Source organism: Epinephelus moara, chromosome 23 (genome assembly GCF_006386435.1).
Source record: "Epinephelus moara isolate mb chromosome 23, YSFRI_EMoa_1.0, whole genome shotgun sequence".
NCBI classification, from domain to species: Eukaryota; Metazoa; Chordata; class Actinopteri; order Perciformes; family Serranidae; genus Epinephelus; species Epinephelus moara.
In genome coordinates, this window is record NC_065528.1 from 27,796,873 (window position 1) to 27,824,528 (window position 27,656).

The 27,656-nt window shown below is 40.4% G+C and overlaps 1 protein-coding gene across 1 annotated transcript in view; it reads left to right on the top strand.

Moving 5' to 3' along the window:
• btbd11a (BTB (POZ) domain containing 11a) overlaps positions 1-27,656 on the top strand; it is a 288,723-nt gene that overhangs the window by 217,104 nt on the left and 43,963 nt on the right. Inside the window, exons 3-4 of the mRNA XM_050036822.1 lie at positions 12,937-13,147; positions 24,982-25,134. Of these exons, the coding sequence (XP_049892779.1) occupies positions 12,937-13,147; positions 24,982-25,134 (364 nt within the window). The remainder of the gene's footprint in view (positions 1-12,936; positions 13,148-24,981; positions 25,135-27,656) is intronic.

Below are 27,656 nucleotides of genomic sequence, written 5' to 3' on the forward strand. Positions count from 1 at the left end.
TTGCCTATAATTTCCACCTGTTGTCTATTCCATTTGCACAACAGCATGTGAAATTGATTGTCAATCAGTGTTGCTTCTTAAGTGGACAGTTTGATTTCACAGAAGTGTGATTGACTTGGAGTTACATTGTGTTGTTTAAGTGTTCCCTTTATTTTTTTGAGCAGTGTATATATATATATGAAATACACAGTTGTAACATATCCCTGGTTTGCAAAGGTACACTATGGTGACACTATGACTTTTCTTCTAGCATCATCATCAGGTCAAATGTGTCCAGTGCTTTGGTTTATAAACAAGTACCTGTAAAACTAATGACATCAGCCGCACTTTGTGTTTACTGCTAATTAGCAAAGGTTAGCAGGTGAAGATGCTGCCATGCTGTAAACATGGTGATAATGAGAACTAAACAAACACACCTGCATGTTAACATTGTCTGTATGAGCATGTCACCATGCACTGCGGTGAAGACGTACAGCCTCACTGAGACTATTATACCTTATTGTCACATAGCTCTGTGTACGTATGCCAATCAACTGGAAGTCCATTTATTCCTACAGTATGAGAACCTCCATGATCTCTGTTGTGTTTGCAAAACTCTTGCCTCAGTTAAAGTATGTGGACAAAATATAACTTTTGCAGCAGATTTCAGACAGACTGTGTGCACTGTACCACAGGAAGTTCGCATAATAATAAGTTAGCTTACAGATTGATGAGTGTAATACAGCTCTACTTATACAGTTACAGCTAAACTTCAACAGGAAGTTTAGTTAGCTAACACTGCTAGCATCTCTCTGCTGTTGTGACTTTGTGGAGTGATTCCTGTAGCAAAAAAAAGTCCATATCTTAATAAAGGTTTGAGAGGACCTTTTGAGTTTGTATTTGATTTTTCTAGCTATAAGAAATACGTAACATCTCTGACCCAATGAGAAAAGGATGGGGAAGCTCGTTGCTTCCAATTTAGAAGGATTAAACGTCTTCTGTACTTCTACTTTCAATACATCATTACATTTAATAAAATTACTTTTGATACTAAAGTTCAGTAAATCTCAGATACTTTAAAAAATTTGCTCAGGTAATATTCTAATAGGTGACTTTAATGTCTACCAAAGTCACTTTTTGGTAAAATATCTGTACTTCTACTCAAGTACAGCTTTCAATGCTTCATCCACAACTGCTTCAAATGAGTTGTGGTCAGGCATATTGTTGGCCTATTGTCATTTTGAGGCAGCCGAAAGCGATCGTGTTATAACGGATATGTATGTTAACTACATCCTCTAAAATGACAACGTAGCAGAGAGCAGAGCAGAGCTACTTTCCAAGAGATTGACTGTGCACATTTGTGCACAACAAGCAGCATAACTTCATTGATTATTTCAGAAGCTAAAAGTTTAGTTCTGTTTTCTGTCAGGTTTGAAACAGTTTTGTTGCTTCAATGTCCCGTGATATATGAATTGAATTAATCAGAGTGTCATCTCCTATTCCCGCTAACCTGCAGTAATGTCACTATAGGTTAGCGGGAATAGGAGATGACACTCTGATTAATTCAATTCATGTTACGCCCAAAACACACCTATTATTAATCAAGGGACTAAATACATCCCCTTTGCCCCTTGTGCCTTACTTTGCTCCCAGATTATGTGCCTTTTAACAAGCAGAAGTGAAGCTGGACACGCCCTCAGTGCGCTGTAGACCATGCGCCATAGATCATCTAAATGGTGTCCTAAGTCTTGTTAAATTTTTATTTTGTAGAGAGGTGAGGAGACTTACTTTTATCTTGTTACATGAAAATTATTAGCCCCATGAAAACACTGAGCCATAAACTCATATTAGTTCCTATGCATTGGTTTGTAATGAAGTAGAGAAAGATAATAACAGGTCTCGTAGCTGTATGACAGAAATTACAGTGTTGACATTTCATTACAGCTGCAGAGAGTTTTTGCTCTGTGCCGTTTCACCATTATTTCTCAGGGAATAGGGAACAAAGTTCTGCTCTTTAATGAGTCCTTCCAAGAGGGAAGGACTTGGCTGGGAGAAAAGGAAGACGCTAAGCTGTCCCCTATGATTAATTCAAATGAGATGAAGCATGAACCCCATAGGAGTGTTGCTTAGATAATTACAGCAAAGGAGACGGGAGCAAATGTTGTCCTGCTGACAAAACCAAAGTCACAAGAACAATTAATGACGGCAAAGAAAGCTTGATGATTGGCCCCGGTGCTGGCTTTTAGCTCAAAGGGACGGTGGTGGTTTAACCATTTGCATGGTTAGGCTGGCTGTTGTTTGTTGTAGTAAAAAAAAAAACAACTACTTTTTATTTATGGACATGGCGTCGTTATAGAGTTCTGTTTTTGCTTAGCAAGCTATGCAAACCCCAGGGGAGCCGTGTCAGTTCAGAGAGTTAGTGTTTCTCTGTGTCTGTTTGTGGTTAGCTGGTCCTGTTTCCCACTGAGCAGGAGGTTTGTGATGCAAATTCATATTACAGTCCCCTTTGTTTTATCTCCTTAATCTGTATTAATGTCTCACTTCCTCTTAATATTCAGACCAGTAGCACACTGCGTAAACTCACACTGAGTAGCATGGGGACTTCCTGAGTACCTGGAGTGGAAAGGTTTTCTGTGCAGAATGAATCGGCCTGATTGATGTTTAAAGCTAAATGCTACTGAGTACCTAACAAGCATAGCAAACAGCTTCTGCACAGTGTGACACAGTCGAGGAGAGAGCTGCAAGAAATGATTGTTGGGTTAAATGATTAACGTATTGATTTGTTTTTTTGTTACACAATAGTGACAATGTCTCATGACGGGTTCCCAGAGCCCAAGGTGACATCTTCTGTTGCTTCTTCGTCTGGTCAGCAGTTCAGCTATTCAATTCAAAATGATACTGAACAGAGGAAATCAATAAATGCTGGAAAGGAGCAACTTTTGACATTTTTGTTTGGTAAATGGCTTAATTTATCAGTAATCACAAACTGTATTGGATGAACTACATTCTAACAGTTATGAAAAGTAACACCATTTTGTTACACAAAATAATTAAAACCTAGAAGTCCCTCAAATCAAACAGAAAAATATGTTGTTTGTTACTGTGGGTTCTTATCATTTCCTCTCCAAAACCATTACAAATCAAAGTTGCTGATGACTAATGGTCAATCTATACTTTGATGTGTGATCAGAGAACAAAGTACATGAGCCTCAGTTTTATTTACCGTCCCCATGTTTGGTCCCCCCTCTGTTGGAGTACCTATTGTAGCACACAGATCTGGTACTAAAAGGTGAAGCTGTTAACACTGCAGTCTGTTTGCGGTAGAAACGCAAGGGGCAAGGTACCATGTCTGAGAGGTTACTTTTGGTTCCGAAGGTACCATACCGAAAGTGTTTGGTGGAAACGGGGCTACAAAACCCATCCCAGCTCATACAGAATCACAGCACCTCATTTTACTTCAAACAATTAAGCAGTATCACACAAGAGGGAGTGCTGTTGTACTGAATATCAGCACGTCTGGGGTGAAAAGGGGGTGAGTCTTAGACGCTCAGACTGAATATCAACCAGTTTTCAACTACTAATCAATGTTAAATCCTAGTTGGTGCTCACTGGGATCGGCTGACATCTTATGAGCACACCTGCAGAATGCACTGAGGCATTCGGGCTTCTTTTCTTCCCTTTGTCCTCTTCTGATGACCATTCATGATTTAATTCAAATGTTATTTGTGGAAATACGTTCGTCTTTGCAGTGCAAGGTTTTGATGTGATGACCGTTAATGGCGACTGATTTACGGTTAATAAAGGGTGCATTCGTGAATCTAATCTGACGCTCTACACTAAAATGAAACGAGGTGAAGTAGCAAAGCCGTCTATTTCTTCTTGGGTTAATCACACATTCACTCTGCTTGGTGTCTCTTTAGACAGAGTGCCCAGAATATGCTCTGCTACTCCAAGGGTATGGTGTTCAGATTAACCGAATGGCACAGTTTGGACCACCTGTAAAGCAGAGAGATAAGTGTGTTGTTAAAAGTCGGTGCTGTTGTTCTCTATATTTGCACTGGTTAAACACCTCCTGTCCAATCAAACTACGCAGTTGCAACTAACTGTTGTATAATGTTGTGAAACCCTCGGTCCAGACTGTGGAGTCATGAATACCTACAAGTTCCACCTCTTATCTCAACCTGCAGACACCCAGAGCCTCCTCACATGCATGAATGCTGACAGTGAAGGACTCTGAGGCTTTTCAATTTACCAAACCATGACCCAGGAAGAATCATACATTCATGATGACATTTAATAATTTCTCTACCACGGTTGCAAAAAGGCAGTTTTATTTATTTTTTATCTGTTGCCTTTGATGGTTAGAGTTAAGGTTAAGGTCTGTTACTGACTAAATGATGAAAAGTTCTTTCAGGTTTTGTATTTAAAGTCCCTAAAACCTTGGGTTCCTTTCTCCAGAAGATTAAATTTGTATGACTAAATAAGCAGCAATCAAAGTTTTGTATTGAGACAAACATGCTTGGATATTAATTTTTAAAGTCCCCCTCCACTCAAAATTTGTTTATTCTTGTTCCTATAGTTGAATGTTTGAGCTTCACTGTGCAGAGTTTGAAACTTGAAGGCTGTTTTCACATGAATATACTAAGGGCCGGATCTACTAAGATCCCAGTTTGCATGTACTAATTTGCCTGCACAATCTAGAATTTTGCGTGCGGGGCTGAACCGCGGTTTTTGGGTGATTTACTAAGAGTGATTGCGTAAATGCGGTTTTTGGGTGATTTACTAAGAGTGATTGCGTAAATGAGAAGAGGTGCAAACATGTTGGAGACACCCTATTTAAATGAGGGTTTTGCGTGTTTTATGGTTTGCAGCATGGCGAGTTTGAAGAGAGGCGTTCTCCTCCGGCATGGCATTATGCTCCAGCCTGTGTTGCTTGGCGATGTTATGTAGCATGCAGCAGGTCACTACAATCTGGGCCACTTTTTCTGGCCTGTACAGCAGTGCTCCTCCAGTGCGATCCAAACAACGGAACCTGCTCTTCAGGATTCCAAAGATGCGCTCCACAATATTCCGTGTGCGGATATGGGCCTCGTTGTACCTCATCTCTCCGGCAGTGGTCGGGTTGAGAACAGGTGTCAGGAGGAAGGGGTGTAGGGGGTATGCACTATCACCTTAACAACATATGAATCAATATGAAACACGCTCTTGTTTTTAATGTAATTATTTTACAAATGATTTTACAAATTGATTCATCTACAAGCCAGCCATCTCCAAACTCGCCATCTCACAACTTGGAAAACAGAAAGCTGTTTCTCAGAATAAAAGTTTCGTGTACTAGGGCTGTCAATCTTCCCCCAAAATCAGATTTGAATTTTTAATGTCTTTTATATTAACAGTTCGAAATAATATTTGAATTTTTCCTTGGTATAGGCTATAGCCTAAGCCTACCACCGCATTTTTATATTTTTTGTGTTATAATGACGTTATTTTAATATTTTGCATCACATGCAAAAGTCAGCGTCTCCGGCTTGTCAGCGCAGTTGTGTCGGTACCGACACCGCTGCGCAGCGGGAGACGTGTTGCTCCTCCTCACTTCAAGTCGCTGTCATTAACTTTTAACCTGCAAAGGTGGCAGTGCCTCAACATTGTAGGAATTTATGAAAGCCCTTGTGAACATTTCAATAGTTACACATTAAAACAATATTTATTTGCAATTACTCTATTGAACGACCCCGAAGCATGAGCAAACGGGCTGTGTCACTTTGGATCAAAGAGATGCGCCCTGTCACTGTCAGCGCAGGGCTGACAGGGCGCCCTCTGCTGAGAAGAGAGAGAGAGGAGAGGAGATGGATTGTAGGTCTGTTTGAAAACGGGGCTTCTCTGACAGTCATGTATTTCCCCAAAAAACATCTCTTAATGCACGGTGGAACGCCGTTTTTTTTTTGTTTTTTTTCCCCCAAAAATATTCGAACCTTAGTTTCCAACTTCGAATATGCTTATTTTTACAATAATTCGAATTGTTTTCGAATAGCGAAGTTCGTTCTGACAGCCCTATGGTGTACTGACCCGGGACAGTTCCAAAATGGCAATGCTGGATAGGCGATATGTTTTAATGATTGTTTCCTCATTCATTCCAAAAATGTTAACACCAGGGTGAAAAATGCGTTCTCTGCGTCTTCTTTCATCGTTTCGATGTCTCCTTCTTGCAACAATAACCGCAGCCATGTGTGCACAATTACGCATACAAACCGTTTGCACCTCCCTTTGACACGTGTTAAATATAGACGCAGTTTGTGTAGGAAAAATTGCTTTCAGGTTTGATAAATCACTTTGCGTGTGCTAAATTGATATATTTACATTTTCTCCTCCCAGCACACGCACAATTGCATGTAAATGCCCCATATTGCATATTCATTGCAGCAAACGTACCAACTGGATGCAGACACGCTATTTTGCACCTTTGAAAGATGCAACCCTTAGTAAATCAGTTTGTATATTTTTTGCGTGTGCAATGACTTTGCACACGTTTATATACACGCAAACCTTTAGTAGATCCGGCCCTAAGAGTACAAAGTTTCTCTTCGTTCATAAAAATCCAGTTTTAATGGGTGGGCAAACATGCATGATTTGTGACATCACAAATCCAATCCTGAGCCTTCAACTTCAGTGCACACACACACACACACACTGAGAAAGGACTTACAGGAAAGGAGGAAACATCACTATTCAAACAGTTTAACTTCTGAAATCAACAACATTTGCATATAGATTCTAGATTTTTAACACGGGGAGGAGTAAATGTAATTCTAAGGATTTAACAAGATAATTGAACTTTTTTTGTGGAAAACCTGCATCAGACACAAATTGTTATTCAAAGTAGAGTATTTTTATAGATCTGAAAACATGTCTGGAGGGGATCTTTCAGTAGCACTCAAAGCTCAGCCAGTCTGCCTCGTCAGGACTGTGTGGATGTGCTCTGAGCACATTTGATTGACAAATAACCCACCAACTGTCATCAGAGTTTGATTAACTTGTTGCCAAACTTTGATTAGTGCACAGAAGTATGTGATTCACCATTATCATTATCACATCAGTCAGAAGAGCTGCGACAAGACATAGAAATGCATTAATTAGGGATGTAAGTTTGGTTAACTTTACTTTCTAAAGGCCGACACACATTAACCACTAACTAACCAGTATTTTTTTTTTTTCTTTAAAGGCCTTTTCTTTAAATCCAGCAACCCTATTTATAAATCCTCAGCTCATGCTGGAGAGGCTGTAATGAGGATATTTTGCATGTAGTAGGGGTGGGAATCACCAGAGGATCCGCGATACAATATTATCACGATACTTAAGTCATGAGTATTGGGATAAAATATATTACGATTTATTACCTTTTTTCAACTGTAAATTGTGTCTCCAAAGGAAAACTTTGTCGACATCTGTTTATCCCACTTAAGCCTTTTTTGCAGCAGCAGCAAAATGTTTCTCATGGACTGAAAAAATACAATTGATCATATTATTCTAGCAGGCTACTTAAAGTTTAATTTGTTTTTGTAATATTAATACTTTATGTAATAAAGAATTGATATTATGATAATGCCACACAAAAATATTGCGCTGCTATGCTGTTTCGATCTTTTCCTCCACCCCCTAGTATGTAGTACGCAATACACGCCACCAGAGGTCAGTCTGGTACAACAGGCAGCTGAGCTGACTGCGAGTGGCGGGGATAGAGGACTGTTAACAGTCAGCCTGTGTCGTGCCTATATTTTGTCCATCTAACTCTGTGAATTAAGAGTTTATTTCCACCAAACTAGACTTTGGAATTGATGGAACAGTAGACTAACTAAAAAGACTTACGAAGATAGTTTCAGTGAGTGTTGTTTTGTTTCTGTCAAGTTTGAATAAAGGGGTTTTCTTTTTCAAAGCGTTAACAAGGTAAGTAAGACAGTCGTAGTTTGGTGAAAGACAGAAACTTGTGTTCAGAAAGTGTACAGTTGTATTTCTCTGTTTACTAACAGAAGATATTTTGTGAGTGCATTTTGTTTATTTATTACACTGAAAATGCCAAGAGAGCTTGTGGGACTAGTGAAGTGGACGGTCGACGAGGGAGGGGGACACAAATACCATAGTCAGTATGTTAACATGGACAGTTTAATTCCACTTTCATTCGGAATGAAAGGCCATTCCGATTAAAAGTGGTCATGTAAACGGTCATTCCGATTGAAAATTAAATCAGATTAAAGGGGGTGGTTTATTCCGTTTGTCATTCTGAATGAAAGAATTTTGTGTGCATGTATACACTCATTCCTCTGTAAGTTCATTCTGGTCTTTCTGCGCATGCTCGTTTCCTTGCCCTTCTGGCGCGATGACGTATACAGCTTGCATAGCAACGGGCTGAGATTGTGAGTGCAACAGTTGGACTCGTTGCACTCACCGGTTTCCATTCGCCACAGCACGGTCTTCTATCTCCCTTCTTCGACCTTCTACCTCCCTTCTCCTGCTCAACAGACGAAGCATTAGCAGAACAAGGTTGTTGTCGTACTGCTGCTTCAAGAATATAAGCAAAACACGCCCGAAAAAGGCACTAAGAACGGCGTCGTCAAGCATCTTGTTATCTGGAGCGAGGACTACAGTGTTTTCTTCCGGTAAACGTAAACACGTAACATCCGCCCCGCCCCCTATCCAATCAGAAACCTTCCCTGCCCCAAACCATGCGCGGACCTGAATAAAGGTGATTAGTGTGAGTGTGACACCTGGTAATGAAGTTTGGTATACTGGTCCGGTCTGGTTGTTAATATCAAACCGGTTTGAACATTTTTACACCAGCCCATAGAGTGATGTTAGAGTTATGATTTGGTCAGCCTGAAGGCCCCAAAAACCTACTTTCTCAAAGTCAGTGCCAACTGCAGCGTTGGCTGAAGGTCAGTCTGTGAGCACGTCTTATCATGATTTCTTTGATCTGCACTGAGCACCTCCGGGAGCTGCCCCCGCTCCATCTGACTAATTGCACTACGTGACCATACCTAATCATGTTTGTCTAATGTGTCATACCTGGAGACGGGAGCCTTATCTCGTCACACATCTTCAGTCATAGAAGCAGGGCATGATTTCCCTTGTTTTCTGTTATTCATTGATGTATTTAATTCTTTCTAGATATCTGTCTATGATGCTCCCTGGAGCTGGAGTGCAAACTGTGCTGTGAGCATCGTGCTCTGTTTACATCTGACTGCCTGTGAACTCTGTCAGGGGCCTTTAGTCTGACAGATGGAGAACCTTGGAGCGCACACTCACCGTGTCATTCTGTCTAAGCAATGAGGTTTCAAGACAGGCCAACTTTCCTCAGACTGGGTATTTTTGGAACAAACAATCAAACAAGATCAGAGAGAGGATGTGTGTGTATGTGTGTGTGTTAGTGTGTGTGTGTTTACTGTTGCACTGCAGCTCAGAGCTTCAGACTTTCACACATATTGTTTTATTCACATATTACTTGCGTATCCAGTGAGAGAATGCATGAACTCACAGACTCAGGCTGCGGTGTTTTCTGTCTTAACTCAGTGTCCGTGTTCTCCTGTGAGCCTGAAACCTGCAGCGTTCCAATAAACCAAGTAAATAATTAGATCAATGGGGGTATTCATTTTTCTGAGAAATCGACCCCGCAGGCTCACGCTGCAGTATTTCTCCTCTCAGAGCAATATCGTTATTCTTAAATGCATCACTAATGACCTCATCGATAAACTGCTGTTAAGTTGCCAGAATCCTAAATCAGAGAGTTACGACTCTCTAAATGTCAGCGCTGAATATCTGTGGTATGCAGGGTTTGGATTTCAGTCTTTGAAATTCATACCTCCTTTGGTGTTCAAAACTATTAGAATTGTAAAATTTCTTCCATTTGTTCCTCGCTCCTGCTGCGTACAGACGCAGCTTGAAATCGGTTCATACTGAAAAGCAATGGACCACATTTATCAAGGAAAATAGCCAAAAATGTTCTCTATGCTTCTTTGAGCAAAGGTTGACTTAATCTCTGTGGTTTGTGTAGTTTCTACAGAAAAGTGTTCAGTCGTGAGGGGTTTTTTTTGTGCGAGTTGTCACGATGTTGGAAAAAATATTACAAGATATTCTGCAACGTGAATAAACTGAAGTTGGGCTTTACTGAACAAAACCTTTGAGTCATGTATGACTCCTCAAATACACACACACAGGAGGGGACACTGCATATCTCTGAAGACTTGACCGCATCAGTAGGGCTGTCAAAATTGCTCAAAAATGACGTTCGAATATTCCTTCTAAAAATAACTCATAGGTTCGAACCATTCAAAAAAAAATTTTTCGCATTATGTCCACAAGAGGGCAAACTAATACAAGGAAACATACTTGTATATGTATTAATACAAGGAAACATAATTACTTGTAGGTATTTTTATTTCAACATTAACGTCTTTGAAAACATTTACATACCTACACATTAAAACACATAAAACAATTATCTATAACATTACGTTAGAAACGACCACGGACCTCTCGCTCGCCCCGCCTCTCTGACCCGTCAGAGAGACAACAGCTGGGAGCAGAACCGCTTGTCCAGTGCTTTCAGTGCAGCGGCCCAGGCCAACGCCCACTCGCAAAGAGGACAGCTGCGGTGGTGTTTTTTTCTCTCTCCACAATCGAATATCAATTTTCACATTCGAAGGTCCATTTTTTTTTCAAATTCGAATTTAAATTCGAATTTAGAATATTCGTTGCCAGCCCTACGCATCAGTGGCGCCCACAGATGTTTTTCATAAGGGTGTCCAGATGAGGCCGCTGACAAGTTAAAGTCCCCCTCTACTCAAAAATTTGTTTTACTTGTGTTTATGCCGCCTAAAATGTCTGAACGTGACTATACGGACTTAAATCTGTGCAAGGTTTGTGATGTCTGTGCACTTCCTGAAAATCTGAAGCTGTGTCTCAAATCAGGGGCTGCAGCCTTCGAAGGCTGTATTTGAAGACTAGTTGCGTCACTTCGACACGACCAAGGCTGTCCCATTTCGCAGGCTCCTTAAAATGCGGCCGAGAGATGCAGCCTTCTTTCCCAGAATTTGCAGGATGCAATGGATGAATCCTTCGTGGCCCAGCGTATCCCAAGGTGCACTGCGCACCGTTGTCAATTACATATTAAGTTAAGTTAACTAACAGTCGTTAACTAGCTAATTGTTAACTGTTGTTAACATTATTATTAGCTTAAAGTACACAGCTTAAACAATCTTAATTTGATAAGGTTACCTGAAAACAGTCCATCAGCCTGACACCGGCAATGTATCATCTCCGCAAGTATTAAATAAGAAGTATATATGTAATAACAATCTCTGGGTCCATGATTTAGGGCCAACTAATTTACTAGCTTACTCCTTTTTTTCGTCAAGTGCAGCTGGTTGCTAGGTAGCAGGAACACAGGGTTGAGGCAAAAACAACTGGTGATGCAACCAGGAAAACCTCTGCAGACCAGACCGTCCCATTTCGACAACCTTTTTCAAAGGACGTGGCCGACGTCAACCGCGAAGGCTGCTTTCAGAGGCTGCAACTTATGAATTGAGACACAGCTCGGGCTTCAAACATACCCCAGACAAGCTCGATTAGTAACATCACTAATATCTCACTAAAGTTTGAGGGACTGTGCCATTGGCATCTGAAAATCTGAACGCACAAAGATACTGTGACTAGATCCTGCGACCTGTTGTAGCACAATTCATCTGCCGTCACGACCTCATGTTGCAGCGTGATAATGCACAACCTCATGTTGTAAAGATCTGTACACAATTCCTGGAAGCTGAGAACATCCCAGTTCATGTACGGCCTTGTGTGCATACTCACCACACATATGACTCATAGAGACTAATAGAGAGATTATTTTTGCGAGGGGGTGAGCCAGTGATTGTATCAAAGTGGCCAAGGCCCAATGTTATATCTTGGTCATCGTAGAAATGACAGTTTGCAGTTTTATAGAAGATTACATGTTAGCTGCCAGTGTTTCCAGTCTTTGTGCTAAGCTAAGCTAACTGGTTGCTATTTGTAACCTTTCATTACTATGATATTTATCGACTGACAGATGTGACAGAGTTATTGATCTTCTAACTCTTCTAACTTTTGTTCCCACCAAATACTCAAAGTCAGCAGTTTCTGTCTCAACTGAAAATTATGTGGGTGGGACTGATTCCTCACTCTGTCAAAATAAGAGCATGCTGCATTAGTAACTCTGACTCCATAACTAAAAAAGTTTTGTTCGCGACCTGTGTGATCGTCTGACTTGTCATGTTTGTTCACTCGTGATAGAAACGGTATAATAAAAGCTACAAAACAACATCCATGTTCTAAAAAATGTAAATTACCCTGTAATGCATCTGTGTCCTCTCCCAGCCTACACATTTCTATCGGCAGGAAGTTCACGAGGTTTCAAAATGCTTTCCAGATTCACTTAACATTTTGCACAGTGACACAGATACTGCAGTTTCTCCATGACTCTCTCGATGGTCACGTAAGCAAACTGGGAGAAAAACAGAGAAAAATAAGAGCTAAAGATAAAATGAGGACAGAATAAGAGCTCAGACTTACTGAGAGAGGCATCATGTGCGTAAGATTTAATTTCAAGGCAGCAATTTCCCACTCAGCTAGGTTTGTGTGGGCATATGTGTATGACTAAATGCACGGTGATTCAGAGTGTGAGCGAATGAAGGAGTGAGTCTCTACTTTATCAAAGAAGTGCTGCGAGTACTCGCCTGACAAAGGAGGAAAATGAATTTGTGCTCTGAGAGTAATGCGTAGGATTTTGTTATAATGACTAGATCTGCCTTCAGTGTACTACACAATGTTATTATACTGCCTTTAATGCAGTTCTATTTGTGTCATTTTTATTTCCTCTGTCATGTTTTGTTGGGAAAATCCATGCACCGCTCCCATTTATATAAATGTATCCTCCAGGTGATCTGGTATCGCGGGCCATGCACCTCCTCCAGCCGCTGCACATCAAGAACCCCAGCAATGGGACTCCAGTCCACCAGAAGACCACCAACACCACAGTGCACTGGGAGCCTGAGGCCCTCTACACCCTGTGTTACTTCATGCACTGCCCACAGATGGAATGGGAGAACCCCAACGTTGAGCCCTCCAAAGTCACCTTACAGACGGAGAGGTGAGTCCAACAGTAACCCTGGAAATGATGCTGCCATTAGGCTTTTAGTTTATGAACTTTTTTTCTGTGGACCAAGAAGCCATATTCAAATCCACCTAAAGTAGGATTGGTTACAGTTAAACTTTGGTTGTCATCCATACTGTCAGTGGGAAAAAAATGAAAGTTTGCATAGATAGCATCACTGGTAGCATCCTTGAATTGTTAGCATAATAAACAGGAAAGATAAAACACAATACTTTTGTCTTTGCAGAGAAGCAAAGCATGAAGCGCTTGTTTTTATGTCTTTGTGGCCGTACGGATTATTTCTTTCTCTTCCCTCACAGTCATCTTAAATGTCTTTGTAGTTTCGCTGTGTATGTAAAACTGAGCAGGAAATTATTCCTTAACAATGGGTGCGAACAGCTGCACTATGAGGAAATAATTACTCTCTTGTTGTAAAGATCGGAACAACTAAAAACAAATGTGCAAGCAGACTGGTAGGGTAAAGCTTAGGGAAACTTAGGATTGGACTTCGGTTTCTTTGGACTCAAACAAACCAACCAGTGAAGACATGTTCTCACTCTCAACTCATTAAATATAACATCTTGGTCAGTGGCCCTACGCTTCAATTTCTTACACTTTAGGCACACCTCGAGAGACAGTTTGGAACTTGTCAGTTTCCACACATAACATTCATAGTGTCTTTTCAAAGTAGACTTCCCTGTTCACAGGAAACAGGTTTTGGCATTAACTTTCAACCACTTAAGGTTTAGAAAAAAAGACAGTATTTGTTACAAAACTTAAACGTTCATATTTCTCACATGACATATGTTTAACATATGTGTTCAAATGTTTGGATTTGTGTCGACTATGATGTTAAATGTGTGTTTTCAAATGTGGACCCCAGGAAGAATCTGTATTTTAGAGCAGTGGCTCCCAACTGGTGGGTCCTGGGTCAATTCTGAATGGACAGCAAGTGACTCTTGAATGTGTCAAGTTTGTAAAAAAAAGAAAAAATCACCATCTTTTGAAGTACAGTGAAGTTTCGGCACGGAGCCTTTTCTTTGAAGTGCTGTTCCCTGCTGTAGAGTGAGTGACTAACGGACAGCTACATGACAGAGACAGCAAACCAGCTCAATGACATGGCCAAATGCGAGTATGAATACATTGAACTGTGTGGACCTTGGACAAATGCCTAAGGAGAAATCTGGACCCTGTGGCTGGACCAGTTGGGAACCACTGTTTTAGAGCACAAATGATGGGGATCCAAACAAATAAACAAACTTTAATCTTTGGTTTCACACAGGACACGAACACCAGTCACCCTGACATCAACCCAAAGCAGACTTTCTCACTCTTCATACTATGTCAGTTACTCTGAGCATCTAATATTGCAGCAGATGCATTTAAATTGGAGTTAGTTGAAAGCCCTGTGTGTCTCATGCAGACAGTAAAGGGTGCCTTGTGGGTCAGTATCAGACACTGTGCGCCACTGACCAAGCTGCTGTATTTGACACCCTGGGAATGAAAACAGGTTGTGAAAAGAGGATAGAATTTTAGCAGTTTGACTATCAGAGATAACTCTCACAGAGCTGCTCAGAAATAATCTCAGTACTTGAATTAAATCTCAGTGGATGGAGGCAGAAGCTGCGTCTCAGTTCAGTCATTCAAAGCACACAACCCCCTGACTGGAGCATCCTGCGCCTCCTCCCCAAGATCGGATGATGTAGGCACACAGAGACTAAATCTAGTGGTACATTCAGTAGGGTCGCCCCCTAATATTCGACCAAATGTAGTTGACCAGAAAGGTCATTCGTCAGCAAGTTTTCATTGGTAGCTCTATCAGGAGCTGCGCCTTATCAAAATAAATCCAAACCTATATGACCATGTGGGAATTTAATTTGAAAGGACAGAGACAGGAAGTGTCCACACTCAGCAGTCAGACAGGAGTCAGGTTAATTTCCAGGGCTGGTACCTGCGGTTATTCCACAGGCTAGTTAATAACTTGTCGGGCAGGAAATCCAAAGTGTGGGATCATTTTGAGAAGGTGAAGGATGAACCCAAGGTGATATGTAAACTCATCTTCATTGGTCGACTACAAACATGACGTATCATCTGAAACATGGAAGTAGCTACATGCCCATTAGCCCACAGCGTCATTAACAGGCGGCTCGCTCAGTGTGTGACGTGCACTTGTAGATAAAATATAGGCCTATATTAATGAAGGTTCATTAGTACGGTTTTGTATTTCTCTGTAATGTAGCACAGTGTTAACAATGTTACTGATACTATTCTTTCTCACACCTTCAACTCAAACCACCAAAATATATCATTTAATAATTAAGTTAATATCGTAAACATGCGGGCGACTAGTCGAATAATGGCCCTAAATGATGACTATTGGTCAACTAGGAAAATTCTTAATCGGGGGCAGCCCTAGTATTTTTTATGAGTATGAGTATCATCCAAGTAAATTGTGTCAGTATCCATACTTTGTTCAACCTCTCACTCTTCTGATCAAAAACTATCTGAAGCTCAATTTCTTCTGTAAATAGTTTCCCATTGAATGATAAATCCAGGAACTTCTGATCAACTCTTATCAATTTCAGGCTTAAAATAACTTCTGGTTGAGTCCTACCTACTTATGGTTTAAGCCCCGCCCATTTCCATCCATTCCAAGTACAGATACAGATAATGTAGTTGGTTGAATAGTTACAGTTACAGATAATGGTGTACTTGCTCATCCCTAGTAAATATAACATCGTCTACTCTACCAGTTGTTTTGGATCATCTGAATTTTTTTAAACAACTTACCCACACACAAAGGAATAATTTAGGCAATAGAAAGCAGCCTTTCTTGGCTGTCTTGGCACAGACCTTGGCAGACACTTAGCAGGCACTTAACTGTCCTAAAATTGAAATTATCCCCAAGGAGCCAAAAACAAAGAGTCGTTCTGAAAATAATTCCTCCATCACCATTCAGTTTTGTTATTGGGTTGGTACATGAGGATGTGGTCCTCTGCTTCACTCATCCAGCTTTAAATTAAGCAGTAAGATGATTTCTGTCTCTAAGTAAGGTTTTGTGATTTAAAGTCCAATCTCCCAAACAGTCCCACATGTCTGGCAGACTTAACATACTATGAAAGCACTTCACTCAGTGGGCACAAACTCTAAGAGGTCTCCGTCTTGATACGAGACATATATCCTTTCAACCACACCACCTCTGTCAGTTAGCAGCTGCACACAAGAGCTAGAATGATTTCAGCTCCACTGTCCTACTTTCTTGCACAAGTTTTTCGCCCCACAAGCGCTCCCAATGTAAGATGCTGCGTGGGCTGGTCAGCGCTGACACTTCCCTAGGCATTGTGCAGATTGATGGGAACCAGAGGGACTTCACTTGGATGGACGGATGGACAGATTTTCCAACATCTTTCCTCCACTCTGATGAGATAAAACTCCATCCTGACGACCCCGGGGAGCGCAAGGAATGTCAGGCAGAGTGACATGTCAGCAGGCTCTCGGGTCCCCGGAGAGAAAATTCTCTATTTAGCATTCTGCTGAAAGGTTGAAGACAAGTAGAAAGGGCCTGAATAACACAGTAGGATGAGAGGGAGGGAGAATATGATTAGATGAGATAAAATAATCTGTTAGGCTCGTTTTGTTGAGGCTTCGAATAAGCCTGTTGTAAGCAGAAAAATTATTGAAGGGAAGTAAATTGCTAAACTGACTTTTACACCTTTTACCTGATTTTGAATTAGAAGAAGAAAATTGGCTTAATCTGACAATTTTTGAAGTCTGTAACAAAGGTGAATAATCTCGAAGAATTTCAAACAGTAACAGAACTGCAGTGTATTATGTTTTATGATACATTCAGTATTGTGGCCCACAGGTTTGCTTCCAAGGACGAATTTTTACACTGGCAGCTGTGGGTGTTGGTTGTCGCTGCAGGCCTGTTGTCTGTATCGACGGATAACATTACCCTCGCTGTTTTCATTCCAGACCAGACCTCCCTCTTTTGCAAACCCAGAACAGTAGATATAGATAAAGTCACTGTTCATGGGAATGCCAAAAAAACTTCACGTATTTTAGGCCGAGGGGGGAAACTAAGCATCTGCTACCATGCTGATGAGTTGCTGTGTGGATTTTTGCACACACACAATAAATCTACATCCATTAAAGTGCTTGTTTTTGTCACCGACCGGCTCAGATTATCATTATAGGTGTCTGACAGCATTACTGAAATGTTCCCTGCAGAGATAAACCTTGATGTTACAGAGTAAGATCTTATTTGTTTACCCAGAAACAGCCCCAGAATGGATATGGTCAGACCTACCAGACTCCATTTAAATAAACTGTTTTTTTATAATCATAAAACACACTTTATATAAAGTCACCAGAAACAAAGTAAAACTCACAAAAGCCATCTTGGTCTGTCTCTCCACTGTTCCAACAATCACCGACTCTGGTTTTGTAAAAAGAAACCCTTATTCACCCAATTAGATGTGAAAATATGCTGACTCTATACATGCTTAAATTACTGATTATTTAAAAGGAGGCTGGTGGGTTTGGTGATGGTGATTTTGTTGGTGTTTCTAGCTAAACAAAAAAGGATCTAAGGCTTTATCCAAACAGTGTTAGATTGTTAAGGCAGTGGTAAGAAAGTTGTGAGCCTCCATGGATGTGTAGTTCTTGAGATTGCAAATGACATACAACATGCCAGCACATTGTCAAAACATAAGCTAATGGTGTTTAGTAATGTTAGCATCGCTGTAGGCTACTGTTTCAGAACGTGCATGGAATTCACTAAAACACATGAGTCTGTTATGTTGTAGCAGGGATGACAGTGGTTGACTGTTAATCAGTTAACCACCGAGAATATTTTTGACAGGTCATGCATGTTGACCTATGGGTTCATTTTGTTACTCATCAGTTTACTGCACTGCGCACTACCTGGGTCTGGTGGTAGCTAGCTAGTGGCACCACTCATTCGGCAATCACTGCAAATAATGCTGTCCTGACCCAACAGTGTTGCTAGGAAAACATTGTACCCACCCTTTGGTCTTCCAACCGGTTGCCCCAGTGAGTAAGTGGCCCAATTTTGAGCTGCAACCCCCTTTATTATTGTTAACTATGTTACCACTGTCAACTCTGTTAGCACCATTAGCAGTGTCAACACGGCTAGTGGTGCTAATAATGCTAAAATGATTTTGCAACTCAAAATGAAGCCACTTACCTACAGGGGCTACCTTGGGGGGAGCCTGGAGGGTTGCTGCCATGTTTTAGCAGCAACACTGTCCCGACAGCGTTACCAGCTGTAATCACTAAACACCGAATCAGCGCCGCTAGCTAGCTCACACCCAAACCAAGTGGTGCACAGTGCTGAGAGACCAAGGCTACCGTTAGCTAACTAGTGGAGACCAGAAGAAGGGTACTGTGAACGTTGATGCAGCTTGCCGACTGTCTGTCAGCAAGGCCAACAGGAAATAAAATAAAAGGCAAAATATTTAGACGACAAGACAATCAAAATTTCACTACATCTTAATGGTTAGCGCCTTGAAATGCAGCGCTAAAGCTCACTGAGTCATTGTAGCTAAAAGGAAAGGCCTCTTGTGTTTCATGTCACTTTGCTTTTTTTTCTTTAACCAGTTACTCATCAGTTAATGGGTGTTGGGCTATTGAAAGCAGAATTAACTGAAACTGATATCATACATTGTAGCGTTAATGGCTCGAGAGTACTGATTTTATGGTAAGTGTAACAAATCATAGATTACGTAAATGTCATAATATCTCTTATGTGTGTTTATAAGCCACACTTTCCCAGTGTATATAGGCTTTACCCCTTGCCGACTCGGCCCTCACCTGATCCCCTCACTGTGACTAGACACGGTATCTATGTCTTTCAAGTGAGGCAAACATCAGTTAGAGCTCGAGCTCTGACTAATGGGAGGAGGTCTGACTCGTCATATTAGTCAGCCAACTGTTTAACAGCAGCAGAGACCTTGCTTTTTTAAAAAACCTCTCCAGAGTTCAAATTCCTGTCAGACTGTAGGTGTACAGCTTTGGTGTTGGAATGAGAAACTGATTCACCCAAAATCGAGAACAGTCAAACACAGTGTGTCAACATCTGAAAGCTGCTGCCTTGATTAAACATGTGCTCACAGCAAAAATCACAGAGGAAGCAGGCAGCTGCATACGTGGTAAACATAACAGTCCCAAATGGGTTCGCTCAGCTGGGTACATGCTTCTGTTTGAATCTTTCATTTGGGAAATAATACTTGCCAGAGGGACATGAGGGAATAAAGCTCTACAGGGACCTTTACTGATGGATTCATAATATAATTTCACTGACTATAACATGAAATTAGCCTGTTTGATTTAAGGTTTTCAGATGTGCGTCAGAGACTGCTTCATGATTAAAAAAGCCTTAAAGGAAAATCTGTCTTTGTACCAAAAACTGAAATCTGGTGAGTCAGAATTATTCCTGACTCTACCATAATTAATGTTTCTTACATTTGGTGCAATCCTGAATAGTTGAGTTCGTAAAAAGGGCATAGTCCTTATGGCTAAGTACAAATGGAAAAAAATGAAGCTTAATATCTGCTTAATGAGAACCTTGTGAAAGGGGTTTGTCAAGTGTGTCCCCTTAACCAGTGAACTGCAAATAGCCTGCATATATGCCACATATACCCAGGCTGTTGTGTTTGTCATTACTTCGCTAATGTGGAAGAGAGAAAAGAACCATTTTTATGAGCCTGAGAGGGTGATTATTATGAATGAGGAGGATTCACTGAAGGCACACAGCCAGCGGATGGACTCATAGCCGTAATTTAGATCTATGAACTCCATCAAGCCCAGGAAAACAATAAACTTTGTCATTTACGTTTTGTGATACGCCATATTTTATAATGAACTGTGGCCAAATGAAATAAAATCACAGCTGATGAGACAGTTAATGTATTAATAAGTGTGTGATAGATAAAATATATATAGTAATTAAAAAATATACAGTAATTAATTCCTTATAGTGTGTAATAAAGTAAGACCTAAACAGCCAAACAAGCTTCTATAAAAAAAAAAAGACCAAGACTGAATTACAGCTTTCCTTGTTTATTTATGTTGTATTTTATTAACACTATGAAAGCACATGTAATAACTCCAGGGTGTGATGTAGGGGAATTTTAGCTAACGTAAGATAATTAATACATGACCACAACACCGTGTTAGCTGTTTAAATATTACTGTATTAACATGTATCTTAAAATTATGGGACAACACAGCTTGTCATGGAGTGTTTGAATAAATATGTTCATCCTAGTTTTGTGTACTAAAGGCAAAATGAAGTATGCATTAGCTTTAGCTTAGATAATCAGGCCCTCTTGGACATATACAATGGTTTCACAATCCTTCTTACTGGTGTTATTTTGGTAAGAGACAGATGAACTGGGTCAGGGCATATGACCAGTTGTTCTATTTTTCTTTGTAGGTTTGATTTTTCCTCTCGGTTGTGCAAGTGTCCACATTGTGACTTGGAGTCAATGTAACTGAACTGATGTCAGAGAACACAAACAACACGCTCAAAAAGCGCTTTACTTTCAAAGAGTAATGTCATTTTTATGATAGAATAGTCACAATTTTCCCCAGAGTTTTGGCAGTTTTTCTGGGAACATTCAATGTCTTTGTATTTTAAAAAACAGTCACAGGTTTGTTCTGTTATAAAAACATGAAAACTTTTCAAACTGGTCTATTAACATCGCCCAAACGAGATGGTCATCCCAAATATCTGGGTGTACCCACTCTCCACTCTTGCCCCAGTTAGCCCTGGTGAGTTACAGGCTTCATTAGCTATGTTTCCAACTAAAAGTGATTCAAATCATTGGGAAATGCGCATTAAAAGAAATACAAATCCTGTGTTTCCATTAAATGTATGGACTTTAGTGAAAACTATGAACTCGCACGAGTTTTACGCAGAACCGGAAACAAAACAAGTCTCGCATTCTTCTTGTACGTTTTCTGGCGGTTGGCAACCAGCTTGTAAATGCGTTACCGCCTTCCCGACCCGGAGTGTGGATATCACCATGGAGAGAGGTGCGCTACGTCAGACTTAATTCGAACATAACTGTTTCCATCCCCCGTTTTGCGAATCAACATTAAAGCGAGCGTATATTAGTTTGTGCGAATCAGGGGATTTTAATTCGAATTTTGGCGTTTCCATCATAATTTTCCGATGCGATACTTCTAGATGCGCATCTAGACAGGCTGATGGAAACATGGCTAGTGAGCCGCAGAGCCCCTCTAGCCTTGTTTTCTATGTTAGCACCATGGTGCCAACAGAGCTAACAGTGATAACAGTAGTTAAGAATGCTAAAAGAGGCTTGTAGCTCAAAATTGAGCAGTTAATAGGGTTGCAGCGATATACCGGTTTCAAGGTATACCGTGATATATTGACAGTTATCATACCCAGTACATTTGCTTAAAAAAAAAAATACAAATCTCCCTTTTATTGTAGTTAGTTTCTAAGGGGAGACTTTTTACATATACATCCATAAACAAAATGGTTTAAAGTTTCAGTTACAGTAATTAAACGTTTGTTTAACCAACAATAACCCCTCAGTTTTCATTCCTTTAAGGGTCATTCTGACTGCTAATGTAAATTCTAAAATTACCATGATACTGTGAAACCACGATATAGTCTGAGATGGTTAATATACCATGGAAATGTCATACTGTTGCAGCCCTAGTTGTTAACGTGTTATCATGTGTGTTAAGATGGAAAATCACATCTGCTTACCGTGATCCTTATCATTAGCATGTAGGTACCCATGTATTATTTTGTGTAGTATGTTATTACGTTAGCTAGCTATGCTAACGTTTTTAGCAAACTAATGGCATTTCAGCAAACCCTAATGTTAGTTTGCTAACTACATTAGCATAGCTAGCTAACATTAGCAAACTCGGAAGTTAGTACAAGTTATTTGCTGCTTAATGTAACATTACCTAACTTCATAAGTTATATCGAAATATTAGGTTGTAATTTTTAGCTTGGTGTTATTGGTGGAGGGTGTGTGGCTTATTCAAACAAATGAAAGCATGTTCTCGTGATCTGAGGATCGTCTCTAGTGAACACAATTTCAGACTTCCTTCTCCAAGTTCAGAGACAGATGCTGTGTCTCAAATCACATACTTCCATCAGTACACTTCCATGTAGTATACTATGTGCACTATGTACTCATTGGCGTATTGAGGACGAAGTGTCCATAGTGCCACACTCAACTTCTTGACCGTTTTGAGTGCACCATCTGGGTACTCATAGTGCACTGCATTTTCCATACTTCTCAGTGTGAACGCACTTATGCACTCAAAATATTAAGTGTAAGTACAGAAGTACGCGATTTGAGACAGCAAGAGTCTAAAGGAGTAGGTGGACCTGAGCCTGGAGCTCTGCAGCTTAACGCTTCTCATCAATGTATGCATATCGTTCAGCAAGGAAGTGAATAATTTTATTACCTTCAAATCATTTCTTTAATGTTTTGTTTTTTAAGAAAACAAGGAGTTGGAGAATCATACAAGTGTTTCTTTTTTGTTAGGAAAACAGCTCATTTTACTTGTGAAGTGATGTAAAGGGGTTAAATGTCTGATGAATGACTGACCTGAATTTTGCTGTTGTTGCACTGTGGAGGGGAGAAGATAAATAACAGAAGGAACAACATTAAACTGTGTTTGTGTGTATGAGAGCAAGAGAGATTAGGTGATTTACAGGTTATGTGATTAGAGACTAAACACACACACACACACACACACACACACCCTGGAAATAAATGATGAAATATGAACATGTCAGCCAGGCAAGACCCATTACTGATTTTGATTAAAGAAGGTAATAACAGCGTTTAGGGAGGTTGCAGCATCAAGATCTCTTTCTGTTCTGGACCATCTGACTCATAAATTATGAATATTGATTTGGTGTATCTGCCTTTTCAGTTATCTGTGAGGGCATCTTTAATTAGAAAGTTTGTGTGTTATCAGTGTTGGACCAGAGTCTCTATTAAGTGATTTCATTTCAAAGGTGAATAGAGCAGCGGTGTGTTTTAAAGGATTAGGTGGTATTAATTCATTCTGGCACACAGAGGTGACATTAATCATGATACTATACGTTGATGGGGCCTGTGCCAGTCTGTGTTTCTACATTTGTGAATTGTAATTTATGAGGGGTGTCAAATAATTTTCAAGCACTGGGGAGGGACTGGTGTTTTTATTCCTCCATGCTGGCGCTAGCTGTAGCCAGGCATTTTGTTTTCAGGTTCTCGTGAACTTGATATCTCAAGAACGCCTTCAAAGAATTCCTTCAAACTTGGCACAAATGTCCACTTGACTTAAGGATGAATTGATTCGTTTTTGGTAGTCATAGGTCTAAGGTCAAGATCACCATGACCTTGCATCCATCTCATTCATGTGAATGCAGTATCCCAAGAACACCATGAGGAAATTTTTTCAAATTTGGCACAAAGGTCCACTTGGAGTTAGCAATGAACAGAATAGATTGTTGGTGGTCAAAGGTCAAGGTCACTGTAACCTTGTATCTGTCTCATTCTCATGAATGCAATATCTCAAGAACACCTGTCTGTCTTATTCATGAACACGAAAGTCTTAAAGCAGGTTCCTCAAATTTGACACAAACGTCCACTTGCACTCAAGAATGAACTGATTAGATTCTGGTGGTAAAAGGTAAATTTCACTGCAACCTTGCATACGTGTCATTCTGGTGAATGTGATATCTCAAGAATGCCTTGGAATTTCTCCAAATTTGGCACAAATGTCCACTGGGACTCAAGAATTAACTGATTAGAATATGGTGGTCAAAGGTCAAAGTCACTGTGACCTCACGAAACATGTTTGCCATAACTAAGGAATTCATATGCTTATAATGATAACATTTCACACAAATGTCTAATAGGAAACATCTCCAGCTGGGTCCCACTGGTAGGGGGCCTCGGGGCAGACCCAGAACATGCTGGAGGGATTACATATCTCATCTGGCCTGGGAATGCCCTGGGCTCCCCCAGGAGGAGCTGGAAAGTGTTGCTGGGGAGAGGGGCATCTGGGGTGCTTTGCACGGCCTGCTGCCCCAAGACCCGGCCCTTGAAAATGGATGGATGAATGGATATTATTTCATTTTTGTTTACTTTAATATAGTAAACCTTTTCATGTTTTATAATGGTCTCCTGCTTGCACTTGCTCATAGAAGCCTAAATTTAGTAAGTAACAACCCCTGAACAGTTCATGGCGACAGTCAAGGTAAAAAAGAAACATCTTAAGGTAGCACTTGCTCAAGAGTAATACCTCAGAAACTCAGCTTATCTTCGTCACCAGGACTGTGTAGGTGTGGTTTGATCAGATTTGATTGACAGTGACCAAACAACCTCACCGACTGTCATCAGATTCTGATTTAAATGCTGTTAAATCCTGACTGGTGCATGGAGATATGTCTCCTTTTTCCCAAAGGAGTCCCTCCTACTTCAAACCAGCAAAACGAGCGCAGAGGAAAAAAGAAATCTCTCATGTGAAATAACCCAGACTGTTCTAACTTTGGTAGAAAATAGTGTGTTTATGTGGGATCCCATCAGTCATGCTAAGAACTGATAAAAATAATAAGCTTTCAGGGCCTTCAAGGTCATTCTTTTCATTTCATGAAATCCTCTTGTACTTAAAAGGTTTAAATATTACATTAGTAAGATATTATTTCTATCCTTTTGCTTGTGGAGAATCCCATTTTCTGATTCATTCTTTTAACTTCCAACTAATCTGATTTGATTTGCACATCTGATGTGAGCAAAACAAACCTTTGTTTTCCCCTGCAGGCCGTTCCTGGTACTGCCTCCGCTGATGGAGTGGATCCGAGTGGCGGTCGCCCACACTGAGCATCGGCGAAGCTTCTCTGTGGACAGCGATGACGTGAGGCAGGCCGCCAGGCTGCTGCTGCCCGGCGTGGACTGTGAACCACGGCAAATAAAGTAAGGAGATGACACTTATAACAAGGTTTTACTGCAACAAGCAGGCTGCTCTTGAGGCAGAAATAATCTCACCGGTTCAGTTAAACCTCAGTTTGTGAAAAAGGAGTGCGTCCATCGTACTTCTGGAAGTGTTTAATCATCATAAACTTATGCCCATAAGCTCGGTAGCTCAACCCAGAAATCTCTCATGGCGTACAAAAGCCCCGGCCACAGTATTTACACATCTGTTCAAAGCCTCTATAAATGCTCCATAAAGAGTGTGGTCCTATAAATCTATAAAGACATCTGTTGGACTGGAACTAATTATAACACACATGTAACAAAAGCCAGATATCCACACTGTCAGAATAACAGGGACAAAGAGTCGGCAGACAAAAAGGTTCATAAATGTTGTATATTGCTCTTTTTTTCTATGTTGTGGTTGGTGAGGATTGGTGAGAATTGCCATGTCCTGGTATGATTGAGATCAGCCCCCATATCAGTATAATAGCAGGACATGTTGCAATAAGTCTGTCTCATTGAGGACATGCTGACATGCCAATCTCAGAGTTCTTAGTTTGACCCGTGCTTTCCTGCTGTGACAGGTCAAAGTGTTATAGCGCTACCATTCAGCTTGACACTGTATTTTCAGTTGTTTGGTGTTAGTGGTTTGGTCAGCAAAGTCCATTAAGATCCATTTATTAAAGTGTTGTAAGCAAGAATTGGGCTAGATTTAATTTTAGCCATGCTAGCTGTGTTTAGGGATTGCATTGTAGGTCAGTCGGCCAGTCTACATTGGTCCATGACTGAAATATTTTTCATATATAATTAAAAACAGCAGGCTGACATTTGGGGTTTTAAGTGAAATATCTCGACTACTATTGGATAGGTTGCCATGACAGTTGCTACACTCATCCATGTTCCCCTCAGGATGAGTTGTAATCTCTTTGGTGATCCTTTAACTTTTTAAATAACGCCATCATCAGGTCACAATTTCAATTTGTCCACTACTTTATCAAATATCTGGAAAACCAATGACGTTCCCATCAGCCTCAGCTGCACTTTGTGTTCAGTGCTAATTAGCTAATGATAGCATGCTAACACACTAAATTATGGTGATAAAAAATACATCTGTTAGTAGGGTTGGGCAATATAATGACTATGTATGATATTGTGATATATTTTCAGGCAAGATATAAATTTAGACAGCACAGTTTATATCGATATGGGGTCGAGTTGCGTTACGTAATGCATACCAGTGTTCATCTCTCCTCTCTCACTCACCCACAGTTTTGTAATCAACACTCAGAGAGACAATCTGACTTTTCATTAGTCTACAGTGTGACATCGGTCTACATGTTGCACGTGCTACGCTAAATCAGTCTGTGAGATGAATGAAATTGCCAATTTGTGTGTGAGGTGGATCATAGCGCACCGCCATTCTTCTTGGTGGTCTATTTTTTGACATGGAGGCAGCACCTGGATGCAGGCAGCCTATGTTATTATTATGTTATTATTTTCATTGTGAGCATGGTAGCATGCTGATCACCAAGTCTGTTTGTTTTGGAGAGAAAGAGACCTCTGTAAATAATAATAATTTGGCTGCCAGTAAAAACCTCCTGAACTCAAGTTATCAGAGACAAAAGATGAGCACAGATGAGTATGTGGTGGGCATGCTGCCAGTCTCTGACATGCCAAACAGCGTAGCAGAAACACTGATTTTTTAAATGTTATACTGCTTTATTCAGTGTTTTTATCGCTTCAAATCACCGGATCTGTTTGTTTTTGAGAGGAGGAGACCTCTGCAGATATTTCAGCTCACAGTAAACACCTCCTGAACATCTGGATCAGAAAAAAGACAAGCATACATTAAGTTATCAGAGAAAAAGGGTGAGCACACTATAGCATCTCTGAAATGCCAAACAGCATCGAAGAAACACTGATTTGTAACATTAAACTGTTTTATTCAGTGTTTTCAATTGTTTAAATCACCTGGTCCGTTTGTTTTCGACAAGAAGAGACCGCTGTGGATAATTCAGCTTCTGGTAAAATCCTCCTGAACAATGAACACTGAAGGAATCTTAACTGAGAGAAGTTTCAGCTGGTTACAATCTGCTGTCCTCACCACTAAATGCCACTAAATCCCCCTAAATCTGACACACTGTTTCTTTAAGTACAGCTTCACAGAGCTGCTAGTTTGGATGTAGACTCTTAGTCCTGTTAAACTACAGTGTCTAACTTAAAGGCAGTGCTGGGAAGGAAGACATCAAATGAATTAACATTATATTCTACATAGAAGTCTTTTACCAAAAAGAAAATATTCGGATGTTGTAATCACCGACACTTTGATTAATAACTGTAGTGAAATTTCATATTTTTGTTCTCAGTGCCTGTCAAGATCACAGTTACATTTATTTTGTAATTTATTGATGTAACGCCGTCACGTGTAACTAGTTGCTCCCCAACTCCTGGCTTAAAAAGTTTGTTCATGAGATTTGGCAGTTCCTAAATGAAGTTTCTCTTTGAGTAACCCATCTGCTGGC